Source organism: Neolamprologus brichardi, chromosome 13, assembly GCF_056152115.1.
Source record: "Neolamprologus brichardi isolate AB-2024 chromosome 13, ASM5615211v1, whole genome shotgun sequence".
Taxonomy (NCBI): domain Eukaryota; kingdom Metazoa; phylum Chordata; class Actinopteri; order Cichliformes; family Cichlidae; genus Neolamprologus; species Neolamprologus brichardi.
In genome coordinates, this window is record NC_142116.1 from 17,727,574 (window position 1) to 17,740,985 (window position 13,412).

The 13,412-nt window shown below is 39.3% G+C and overlaps 1 protein-coding gene across 1 annotated transcript in view; it reads left to right on the top strand.

Moving 5' to 3' along the window:
• hcrtr2 (hypocretin (orexin) receptor 2) overlaps positions 1 to 8,660 on the top strand; it is a 34,095-nt gene extending 25,435 nt beyond the window's left edge. Inside the window, exons 2-7 of the mRNA XM_006800739.2 lie at positions 3,883 to 4,061; positions 5,720 to 5,963; positions 7,448 to 7,563; positions 7,660 to 7,880; positions 8,050 to 8,171; positions 8,491 to 8,660. Of these exons, the coding sequence (XP_006800802.1) occupies positions 3,883 to 4,061; positions 5,720 to 5,963; positions 7,448 to 7,563; positions 7,660 to 7,880; positions 8,050 to 8,171; positions 8,491 to 8,660 (1,052 nt within the window). The remainder of the gene's footprint in view (positions 1 to 3,882; positions 4,062 to 5,719; positions 5,964 to 7,447; positions 7,564 to 7,659; positions 7,881 to 8,049; positions 8,172 to 8,490) is intronic.
• The last annotated feature ends 4,752 nt before the right edge of the window (positions 8,661 to 13,412 follow it).

Sequence of the window (13,412 nt, forward strand, 5' to 3'; positions counted from 1 at the left end):
AGCCAGTCTGATCTGTATGGGTATGCATTGAGATTTTGATTGGAATTTTCCAGCTGTTAAGGAGGGAAAAACTTCTTTCTTTTCATTATTTCTGGTATGTTTACTTGTGTGAGCTAATTGGAAAAGTGTACTAAGAGGAATTTCTGTTTCTTATTCATTCTAAAGTGAATCCAAGCCTAGTGAAGACTTTGCTCACCTCCTGTAGGGTCATTCTGATGCAAAATTACAAGCTTCTGTAACATCTGCATGTCAGAGTGGGAAAAAAGCATATGCATATTAAGTAAATTCAGCGGTTTGCTACATTTTGCTCATCATGTGTTATCACTAACAGCACCTGTGCTTTTCCTGATATGACAACTGAAAATGTCTGCTGCGAAAAAGGCCAGTGTGCCATCCCTCTGAAGTTGCCCTATGCTATCTGGCAACAAGATGTTAGCAACAGATCATTTAAGTCCTTCAAGTTGTGAGACGGAGGTTCCTCTGAACATATTTTTTATCTTAGCATCATCCCTTTCATCTGTGAGTGGATATAATGTCTTGGCCCATTGGTGTATATTATGAAACATGCAGGGGTATAAATCCGATACATACTGTTACTAAAAGATAGTAGATTGTACCTGAAGTCCACCCTGGTCTCTGTCTGTGAGGTAATTTTCTGCTCTATTGTTTTTAGTTGTGCAGTGTTGCATTTTCTTGTCAGCCTTTTTCCAGGAGCTCTTCTTGGAGTGAATCAATTCTCTGCGGCAATACCATCTAACCTATAATTCTTATCCTCGCTAGAAACAAAATGTTGAAATGGCAGCACATGAAATGAGGGAAGGCAAAGCTACAGCGGGAGGTTTTTTTTGCGTATTTGTCAGTCACCGTGTTGTCGAATAAATCAGAATCCATTTGGGAAATGACTTTTAAAGTTTTAAAAAAGTGTACATTAAAGCTTCATTTGCATTTGAAAGCCTCTCACCTTGAATCATTAAAGGAGTTAGACAACCTTTGGCAAATGTGTGCATTGCATTCCCTGATTCAAACTGTTACTTTCGGGAGTGCTGTCTAATTTGTTTTTGTTTGTTTTCTTTCCTTCTGGAAAAATATATTTTGTGACAAAAAATGCATTTCTTCCACTTCAGAGATATTATTTTTTTCTCTACCAACCTTCCAAATCTTTTTATTTTCTAGGTTATAATTTCCCTGCACAGGAATGAATACTAAAAGCTATTTCAGAAGCAACAGCTGCCTCCCAGATACACAGAATATACCGTGACTATGCACTAATGTGGCATGAAAAGAAGAGAGAATGATTTTTATTACTTTGACATGTGACACCACTGATTTTAGCTGTGCATGAAGAAAACAAAAAAGGCAATGTTTGAACCCACAGTACCGTGCAAATATCTTGAGCCACCCCACATTTCTTTATATTTTACTTTCAAAGGTACTTTCTTCTAATTTTTTATTTTTTAGTGTCTTACAGGACAGCTCTTTAGACTTTTTTTTCCTCATTTGGACCGCTTTTCACTGATTTTCAGTCCAGTCCTTGAACCTGACCTGTAGGAGTCATTTTTTTGTGTTGTTACCTCATGTGTGCCGCTAGGGGTCACTTTTTGTAGAAACATGTAATTAGCGCCAGGTGTTATTGGTCGAAAGAAGCAAACAGTTTGTGACCGCTGCGCTGTTGTGATAAATGACGTTGGATAAAGAGAACTGTTCAACAACTACTGATGGAAGTGCATTAAAGATGGGGCAAGACAAAATAAGTACGGCTGGAGTTACTGGACTGAAGTTTCATGCATAACAGTGGCGTCGCGTCACCAACGAACACCTCAGTGGTTTCAAATGTAGGTTTAGCCTCTACATGGCCGTTATTAGAGGAATGGGGTTTTTTTGGTTGTTAAGCCAAAAAACAATTGAGTCATTCAAGCATGAAAAAACGTGCCTACTGCAACTCTATTAAGTGGAGTCTATGAAAAATCCCAGAGATAAGAGAAAGTAGCGTTTTTGCACCAACATGGTGATTCCCAAATAGTTATTAACTGGAAAGTTGGCATATTTCAGCATGGTGTGCAGTATATCCTTAAAAGATTGGGGCGAACTGAACAAGTGGAGAACAAAAGAAGAAATAGCAAACCTAAAATAATTTCTACAGCAGATGAGCAGTATCTGAAAGTCATGTCCTTAATAAATATGAAGAAATCCAGTAAAGACATGACACAGGACCCAATGGTTACATCTGGCCCTTCTACTGTTTACTGTAGTCTAATTTGGCTACGTTTTTGGTTTTGGTTATTCACTCCACTTGGGCACATTCTACGTGTCACTTACTGTTTACTTTTTCGTGCAATGGGTATGACAGAAAGAGGTGCTAACATGCTAAATAATGAACTTGAACTTTCAGAGTTCTTCAAACAAGAGCTTTCAAGAAGTGAAGTGTTTTCAGGTTAACACACAAGCAAAAGTGTTCTATAGTGTTTTAAATTGGTGCTTTGCATATGGAATAAACATGTGTAGTCAAAGACTGTAGACCTTCACTTTGTGACTCAGGGAGACAAGAAGCCATTTTTAAGATAAGATAGATGAGATAAAATACACTTTATTAGTCCAACAGGTAGGAAAATTCACATTATTAAAAAAGCAAAGTGGATGTGGCAGAAATAAATAGATGCAGCACAACTGATAATGCTATACAGAAGCAATAAAAGAAAATGTTACAATATAAGGTAGAAGAAGATTAGATGCCTAGCAGCAAACCAGGATACTTCATAGTGGCATAGCAGGCATTGAGTGTTGAACTTTGAAATATGTACAGACCACAGAGTGTGCATGTGTGTGTTCATATGTGTACAATCACTGCTGTCATGCATTTACTGCTGTTGACTCTGACAGCAGATGGAAGGAAAGACAGCTTGGCATGCCGTGGGTGCAGCAACCTGTCAGTGAAGGAGATGCTCAGTGCTGTCAGAGCGACCTGCATGAGATTGGAGGTGTTCTCTAGAAGGGATGACAGTTTAACCACCATACTTCCATCTGGTCAGGAGGGTGTCCCAAAACAGAGCTGGTCTTCTTGAACAGCCTGTTCAGTTTTTATTATCCCCAGCAGACCACACACACACACACACAAAAGATGGCAGATTCCACCACAGAGTCATAGGAGGAGTTCAGGAGCTCCTCTTGCAATCCAAAAGACCTAAGTCTCTGTAGCAGATACAGCCTGCTCTGTCCTTTCCAAGATTGCATTTCTCTTGTTAGTCCGGTCCAATTTATTAGTCAGTTGAACACCCAGGTACGTATATGAGTCCATCATCTCGATCTCCACGGAGATTAAGAGGGTGAAAAAGCGAGAAAAGGCTTTGCTATGCCAGTTTACGTAAGAACTAAACTGAAAGTCAGTGGCAACAGGTCTTACGGAGTAATCCAAACCTGAATGTTTTTAACTGAAATTGTTGTCAACATGTACGGAGGAGGTCAGGAGAGAGGCACAACAATGAGTGTCTACAGCCATGTAAAAGAATAAAGGTGACCAAATATTCACTTTAAAGCGTGTTAGAATTGTACAAACTGTGTTTTGCCTTGAATTCTGTAATTCCACGTATGTTTGTTCATGACTAAATAAATCACTGCAGCTGTTTTCCTGGCAAAATTTTAAGAAAGGCTCAAGATTTTTGCACAGTACTGTACATGAGCTTTTTTCTTTTAATGTCTAAAAGTTTTATATTTTTTTCCTGATTTAGGCAACTGAAACAATGCTGCAGTTAAATTTTAGTTCAGACTTTGTGTATGATAGCATACACAGAGTATCAAGACACTGGTGGCTCAAATAGAATTCACATGCACTGATGTGATAAATGTTTGCCTTTCTTTGGCCCATCCTTGATTGTGCATCACTTTCAGTTTGTTTTGCAGTATGGAAGAACCGTCACATGCGCACCGTGACAAACTATTTCATAGTGAATCTTTCCCTGGCTGATGTGCTGGTCACCATTATCTGCCTGCCTGCGAGTCTTGTGGTAGACATCACAGAGACGTGGTTCTTTGGAAACACTCTCTGCAAAATTGTCCCTTATCTGCAGGTAAGCCTTGAACCCTGACATCTGCTTTTCAAACAGGATATTGGAATCTTTGACCTTTTCATAAGCAATTCACAAGGTCTGTGGATGCAAGCCAAGCCATTTCTATTATTCTACCATTTTTCTCCATGGTATTCATGAGGGTAAAAAAAAAAACCTCTTTTTCATATCCCCCAGGATGTGCACTGAGTGAGACCTTTGATGTTACTCTAAAGTGATTTAATGCCTCGGGCAACACTGCTTTAGCGCCACTCTGGCAATATGTATGCAAAAAAGACAATCTTATTTAATATTGTTGATCACAATGATATGTATCGAAAGCATGAACCAAAGTCCCAAACTACCCTGCACAGATTATATATCTCATACTCTTAATAGACTGTGTTATATTATATTGTTTATGCACAGCAAAGTAAATTCTAGCCTCATGGTGGCACGACTTTCACTATATGTTCTGCAGGGATGCAGCTGTAAAGCAAAGAAATTCTAATGTGAATTCTTGTGTGTCAGGAGCTAGTTTAGCAAACATGCTGCACCTCATGGCAATTAATTAGCAATCTCTTTGAAGGTTTTCATAGTGACATTCACCCCATTTACTGTTGAGCTTTGTATCATAAACTGCCGCTGCAGTATTTGCTTGAGGGCCATCTCCCGCTGCTTTCTTTTTAAATCCAGGAGCATCAACTCTAATTCCCCTTTGGTGATTCATTTTATGTAACATTTTGGTATGATTCCTATTCTACTGTTCTACATTGTATGCTGGGGGTCTATAATACCTTGAATAGGTTCACAGCAGGGCGCAACAGAAGCCAAATGCAGCACATTGTATAATATTTTAAAAAGGGGGTCCATATTTCAGCTTGCAGCTGGTGTCCGGATTAAACCCATCCATGATTTCCCAGTGTAATGTGCAAGCAAGTGAAAAATGATCATTGCAATTTACAATGAGCAGTGTGGTGGAAATAATGCTGTTTTGGCCTAAATGCAGCAGGTTGTTTTGTGTGTGTGGGAACGTCATTTTAACATATACATTTCAAAGCATTTAAATGTCACAGACAGTTCCTGTTGTCTCGCAAACAATGATTCCCTTCCCTCAAGGTTTCTCTCACTGGTTTCAGTGTTTACATATGTTTCATATTCAGCATACTTCACCTGTAACCATCCAGGATGCATCCAAACTCAATAACATCCAAACTCAATGAACAATTGACTTTCTGTCAGTTGAAGGGCAATGAGGATGTGCCCTGCTCTGCCTAAGGTGCAATCTTTCCTTTCTTTTTTAAGATAGTTTAAATGAACATTTTAAATTAGGCAGCGAGATTTATTTTAAGCTAACCCTTTACAAAAACAAGGAACCACTGCCTTTTATTTCCAAGAAAAATTGACCACCCACTGCTTTTAAACCTGCACGTGGAATTTGTGCCGCTCCTCTGAAGTGAACAGACTCATCTGCAACACGGAGATAAGAGCATCTCCAGCATAGGAGGTGTCCCATGCATCAGTGTTTGCCAATCTATGATTCAGGTCTACAAATACATGTTCTGAAATTATTTTCCTCATGAGCATTTAGTATTTTCTGTAACAACTGCAAACTGTATCAATATTAAATGGTGAACATCTTTGTGTATCTAGTTAAAAGTTTTTTTTTTCATTCTTCGCAGACCATCTCTGTTTCTGTATCAGTCCTAACGCTGAGCTGCATCGCCCAGGACCGTTGGTATGCGATCTGTCACCCACTGTTGTTCAAGAGTACAGCCAAGAGGGCGCGCAAGAGTATAGTTGTCATCTGGGTTGTGTCGTGTATCATCATGATCCCCCAGGCCATCGTGATGGAGTGTAGCAGCCTGCTGCCTGAACTCACAAATAAGACCAGTCTGTTCACGGTGTGTGATGAGCACTGGGGAGGTTAGTTTTCACAGTTCACAAACTAAATGAGCGCATTATGAAAATGTATGTGTCCCTTGCTGCTAGAAGCACAGTTTCAACTTTAACTGAATGACTCACTAAATTACTTAAACAACAACTGCAGTGACATTTATTAAGCTTTTCCACCCCCAGTATAGATGGGTTGATCACGTGTCATACCACTTTTTATCCATAAAGCGTGAGCACCTAAGCGGGATGGATGGATGGATTTTGCTTTGCTCAGATGAAATAGCTCAGGATGCCTCTGTGATTGAAGAAGTCAAAAGAGGAAAACCTTACAAAGAGAGGAAGCTTTTCATCTACTCACATTAATTATATTACAGTAATGATGGGTACCTTTAATGACTACCTTTGAAACGTGGATTGCTTTCTTTAATAAGCTTGCAGTCATCATTGAAAGTGTGCAGTGCAAGACTGACAGGCAGAGCAGTAATAAGAGGAAAATTATGTTTTTTGTTACATAAAGTACACAAAAATGTCAGAAGTTGATGAGGGGTAAATGAATCAGTAATGACTAGATTTTTAAATGGCAGTCAGTCAGTATCTCATGAATGACTCTGATCGAAGAACTATACAAGGACAGAACACAAAGTTCAGAGACTCCGCCCATGAAAACAGCCTTACCAAATTTGCATTTGGCCTAACTCACCTCTAATTTCGTCTCCTTCAGCAGCACTCCAACAACCTTTCACAGATGCTGTTTTTTCTTGAAACGTTTGCGCAAAACTTGATTTCCTGTAGCATGTCAAAATGGCAACCCCTCAACTTCATCTTCATTCTAAAAAGTTATCAAAGTAGTTAAAAAACAAGATAAAATGATAAATATGACTGAGGAATTCTTCCGTGTGCTGATGCAAGATGGCAGGATGACACAGTGGTATGCACCACAGTTCAGGTTGTCTGATATTGTGGCATGAATTCACAGTGCTCTGTCAACAGAAGAATAATTATGAGCAAGAAGTTGAACCCCTTACTTATTGTGCCACCTTTGGGTTTGGACGCTGAAGATTCTTGTTTTGAAAGCAGCTATTTGGCTGACTAAGAGGCAGATCAGCTTGGCAAAAAAGTGGATGTTTGCTGGATGCCTGCACTGGCAAATGGTGAAAGTTGTCAGGCCTTTCAGGAAACAAAAATACCAGCCACATGGTAAACTGGGGGAAACTTAAAGGGGAAACTGACTATATTTGTGGAATCTGCTGAATTTGGAATTTTATGAGTAGTGTTGCAGAACATTTAGTATATAAAAAAAGCATTAAACTTTACCCGCTCTCAATCATTAAGCCATTAGTTTGTGCCACTCAACAGAAGGTTCAGTTAATAATAAGCCGCTTATGAAAAAGTGGTCAGTGGACATGTTTGTTCTCTAGACGATCTTCATTATCTGCTTTTTAGCCTTTAACTACTAAGTAACTACTCATGTTTTCTCTACAATATTAAGTGTTTCCTTTTAAATCCTTCAACAGCTGAGATCTACCCAAAGGTGTACCACACCTGTTTCTTCATTGTCACATACTTCGCACCACTGTGTCTCATGGTCTTGGCATACATTCAGATTTGTCACAAGCTGTGGTGTCAACAGGTGCGTATTCCACCATTTGCTATAAATATTAATTTCACAATGGGCTTCCAGGGTCTGGTGTGCGAGTGTATCCACTTTAATGTATTCATTCAACAGATTCCTGGAAGCACATCAGTGCTGCAGAGGAAGTGGAAGTCTATCAAATGCTCAGCTCCAACTCCAGGACCGGGAGAGTCGGTGAGGGTTAGAACCAGCACGGTTTGTGCTGAGATCAAACAAGTCAGAGCCCGGAGGAAGACAGCTCGCATGCTGATGGTGGTGCTCTTTGTTTTCGCCCTGTGCTACCTGCCAATCAGTGTGCTCAATGTCATGAAAAGGTAATAATCTCTCAAGGAAGCTCTGCTGCATCCCGGATCTACAGTAGAGCTTGCTATAAGCCATATTTTATATAGTTTTTCCCCCCTGACAGGTTTGTGATTAAAATGCATGCATGCATGCAAAAAAAAAAGAATGAATAAAATGATACCATGTTTTTTTTATCTCCAGAGTGTTTGGGACATTCAAGAAGACAAACGACAGAGAGACAGTGTATGCGTGGTTCACTTTCTCACACTGGCTCATATATGCCAACAGTGCTGCAAATCCAATCATCTACAATTTCCTAAGTGGTAAGTTTTGAACTCTCCTCTAAGGATTCATTACTGCCCTCTAGTGAACAAACTGGTAACAACAACACAATTCACAGCTTTATCTGCTAATAACCTGAAAACAGAAAAATGTAAATGCGAGCTAAAGTTAATTCTGAGAAAGCAGCAAGTTCTTAATTCATGCATTCATGAAAGAAAAGCTCTTAGAATGATTCGCTGTGATGCCCAGCAAATTAAAGCTATTTTTGCAAAACATTTAAGCTATTTTTAATGCAAGCTTGTAGATGGTTTTTAAAGAAGGTGGACTTTATAAAGATTTTGTTGTCGTTTTTTTCTTAAGGGAAGTTCCGCGAGGAGTTCAAATCAGCCTTTTCTTGTCATTGTTGTGGCCAGCATGAAAATGAAACAAGGAGGATAAGGACCAGAACGCGCACAGACAGTCGAAAATCCCTCTCCACTCAAGTTCACAATGTGGACAACGTGTCACGCATATCAGATCAGATGGTGTAGTCGTCTTATATTCCAGCTGGGGCGCCTGAAGGACACGGTGATCTTTAAGTTAGACGTGTGATAATGTGCAGATCTCATTATTTTTGGATGACATTTAAAGGGAAAAGAATTGTATTTGATGTTTTCTGTTTGGTTGATTTGAAAAGGACAGACTTTCTCTCTTCTGTTATGCAAATGCAAATGTTGATTAATTATGAAAGACACAGTTTGTTCAGTGTTTTACATCTCTCTTTTATGTGTAATTTCTGTAAATTTTGTATGTATTTTTGTTTTGGTTTGCCTAATTACGTCTAATTAAGTGGTAGCATCACCTTTGATATAACTAGCTGGTTTAAGGGATTTGAAGCTTTAAAGGTGCAGTCGGTCACATGTCCATCTCAAGTCCTCAGTGTAAATGCCCAGAAATGTATGTTCCTGTGCACTGAGTATGTTAATGAAGCCAGCGCAATTCATCAAAGTACAGAATATTCAATGTGACCCCTGCATGAACGTGACCGCAATGTGAAGCCTGTTTCTTGCATTTGAAACACTCCAGGTTTGTGTTTGGATAACATCGGCAAAGCGGACATTTTCCAGCAAAATATATGTTACAAAATAATCATTGTGGTTGAATTTTTCAGCTGTGGGTAAGAGCTGCTCACAGTCACATTTACAGGCGACTCTATGGTGGGTTGTTTTTTATACTGATGCTAAATGTAAAAACAAGAAACATGTCCTGCATGTGCTTTCCATTTTTTTTTGTGGCAGTCTGCAAGCATGTATGAATAATAACTGTGTTGCCAACATATTTTGCTGATTATCTGTTATTACTTAATTATCTGCTGTTTTAAGTTATTACTGGGTCAGAAAAAAGTGAATTATGGCAAGATTTGAAACTGTTTGCACAGATGAAAAAACTATCACTGCGTCAGTAGGTCCTCAACTTCCTCACAGACAGACTCCAATCAGTGAGGGTGGGAAAACAAGTCCCCCCCCTCCATCTCACTCAGCACTGGAGCGCCTCAGGGCTGTGTTTTAAGCCCCCTGCTGTACTCACTGTACACTTATGACTGTGTAGCCACATCAGACACCACCTCCATCGTCAAGTTTGCTGACGACACTGTTGTTGTGGGCCTGATCTCCGACAACATCGAGACGGCCTACCTGGTGGAGATTAGGAACCTGGAGACCTGGTGCCAGCTGATCGTGGACTTCACTACAAAGCAGGCGAGGAATTACAAACCCCTCATCATTAGTGGCACGCCAGTGGAGAGAGTGGACAGTTTCCGATACCTGGGTGTCCACATCACTCAGGACCTCTCATGGTCCTGTCACATCAATGCCCTGGTTAAGAAAGCCCGTCAGCATCTGTTCTTCCTCAGAAGACTTAGAGACTTCCATCTACCACTGAAGGTGCTCAAGAACTTTTACTCCTGCACCATCGAGAGCATCCTGACGGGAAACATCTGCACCTGGTTTGGGAACAGCACCAAGCAGGACAGACGAGATCTGCAAAGAGTGGTGTGCTCGGCCGAACGCATCATTCAATCAGAGCTCCGTGACCTGCTGTCCATCTACACCAAGCGGTGCAAGACCAAAGCTAGGAAGATTATGATGGACCTCTCCCATCCCAACAATGGACTCTTCTCACTGTTGAGGTCTGGGAAGCGCTTCCGCTCCCTTAAGGCCAAAACAGAGAAAATGAGGAGGAGCTTCTTCCCCCAGGCTATTCGGGCCCTGAACCAGGTGTAGGACTGGACTCTCCCACACACATCACATCACTATAAGACTGGACTCTCACACACATCACATCACCACACGCACTCTGGTTTTTCTTCATGCACACTTCCTGTAATTTATAATCTCTTTCTGCTATTTGCACATTTTTACTGTAAATTTCTAAGTTAAATCTGTAAATTTTGTAATAACCTGTAAATTGTAAATACTATAAAACCACTGTCATTTAATGGTCGGGCATTGCATCGCACAGCTTCAAGCATTTCACATTATGTCATACTGTGTATGGTTGTGTGTGTGACGAATAAAATTTTAATTTGATTTTGAATTTGATACGCTGAAAATTGTATTTTGTAAAATAATTGTAAATTTTTTTATTTAAAGTGTAAGTAAATATTTATTGTGATAGATTTATGTATCAGAATAAGAAAACAATCCAAATCTTGATCTCTGATTCATCAGGACATTTTTCTGCTCCAGAACTCTTGGTATAAATGTTTTGACCTTTTCTTGATAAGAAATGATTGTACTGACAGCTACAATGCGTATTGTTTTTCTTCTTCTTCCGTATACTTCATTGTTTCTTTCGCAGGAATGGCCTACTCGTACTTGATGACACACTTAGAAGTTGCCTTTGAGCATCTCTGATAGAGCATCTGGGAGGTCAAAGGCTTTGATCAAGGGCATCTCAGTGGTGAAAATGAGGCAATTACAAACATGCTTTTTCATGTTCCCCACCAAAAATTACCTGCTGCTGCAGAGACAGCGTGTATAAAGCCTTCCTCCCATTTCTAACCAGAACAGTGAATTTCCCATTTCAAACGTGCCTCATTCAGATGAGCAACTTGCAGCCTGACTCAGTAATTGCAGTCATTCATAGCAGCCGATTTGGATTGTCAACACTTTGCTGTGGTGGTTCAACAGCATTGGTTTAGAACGGCAGTCAGTCGGGCATATAGTATTTGGTGATATCTTAAATGATTTTATATGCATGAGCTAGCATTTAAAGACAATTGCTGCAGCTTGCCCTGTGTGTGCCTGAGAAGCACAGTTAATGCCCACATACATCATTTTTAAAAAGGATTCCCTAAACTGTGCACAACTGTTTGTATGTGTGCCGAAATGTTAACGCTAACATGCAGGGCTATTTTTATTAGTTGCTTGCAAGTTTGATTTTATGTCAGTGAATGAAGTCTACACACACAAATACACATATGGCTAACCCTGTTCACAAGCAGCGCTGACTTTTTGTCAGACCCCTCATCCAAACAGCATCAGATATGACTTCCTCAAAACTGCAGCAATTGCCTAGGGTGAAGTGGATCAGAGTAATGGTTGTGCAGAACAGAAAGACATGCACACAACTCTTTATGCAGAGAGCACCCTGATTAAACCGATGTCCCTTCAAGAGTAGCTTCCATCTTTCTTGAGAACCCCTCACCCAGTGAACGTGAGTAAGCGGCTGAAGCCATTCATTTTAGCTACTTGCACATTACTGGAAGAAGATAAAAGCAGAAAATTTATTTAAAGAGTATTTGCAAAGAGATTTACAACTGTACACTGCAGCACACTGGAAACTCAGAGAATCCACATCCTCAAACATACAGCACAACAAAGTTTGCATTCAGAAACACAAAGCAAATATTAATCATCAGTGTAATCAACAGTAGACAAAATCCTTAAGACAAAGTGCTATAGTTTGGATGCAAAGGACAAAAATGAATAAACAAGGAGGACGTGGAAATCTTGTCAAATCAGGCTAATCAGTTTAAATAAAACTAAAAAGGCAATCAGGAAAAAGGCATAATAGGAAAGAATGACAGAAAAAAACCAATAACAGGAAACAGAGAGGAAAACAATCCCTGCCAGGGCAGCATGATTGTAATTAATCTAGGTTTGATTGTTCAGTTCAGCTTGATGTGTTTAATGTGGGGAAATTGTTTATGAGCATAGATTTGATTTAGTAATTATGTTTATAAATTTTATAGACTTTAAACTATGACTATGACACAACAACGACACATGTGGGACTTTTTTCACAAGAATTTCTTCATTTTGAACTAAATGTGAAATGTTTGCATCCCCACATAAAGTATTTAGAAAACCCTTCTCAGCCCAGGTCTTGAATGCTGTTCAGAGTAAAACAGTGCATACAATTGTCTTTAACAACTTCTGAATAGACATGAAGCTGTCAAATTAAAGTCTCTTCTTTTTGCATCACTTTTTACAAAAATGTATAATGTATCTTGTAACTTTTTCCAGTGCACTTTAAGCCTTTTTGTCTTCCAATGTTTCATACTTCATTGTGCAACACTTTGATCAGTATTTGTTGAATTTTTTTTTTTTGCTTGATAAATAAATCATCTTGATTGGAGGCTTTATGAAAGTTAATCACTGTTGACTTCTAGCCACTAGGGAGCAGCAGAAATGAGCTAAAAAGAGAAGGTTATTGAGAGAACTTATTGAATAAACTCTTTTAAATATTTTACATTTTTCTTGTATTATTGTACTTTGTCACTGGTCTATTGAAAAACTATATAGTTTGTCCCATTGCCTTTAGTTGAATATATGAAAAATGGCAAAATGACACAGTTTGACAGATCTAAATGCTATTAGCTTAAAATTTGGCATGGTGTGCAATTTGTCCTTAAAAATTTTTGAGGATGAAGGCAGAACAAAAGCAGAGGATAAAAGAAGAAGTGGTAGTTCTAAGAAATTATGCCACATTCCTAAAAGTATTCACACTCCTTCCTTCACACCCATGTTATCTTGAATGACAGCCCATTCTAAATCCATATAAAATATAATAAAATGTAATAAAACACCTTCAACTCTTCTGGAAAGGCTTTCCACAAGGTTCCACTGACTGTGGAATATTTAGTAGCGAGGAAATTCCAGGACTGCACTTGTTGCAGAGCGACCCATTCTTTCACAAATGTTTGGAGAAGGGACACAGATGTTTGAGTTTATACACCTGTCGTCATTAAAGTGATTGGAATACCCGAATTCAGCTATTTGGATGGGTAAGTGGTTCAT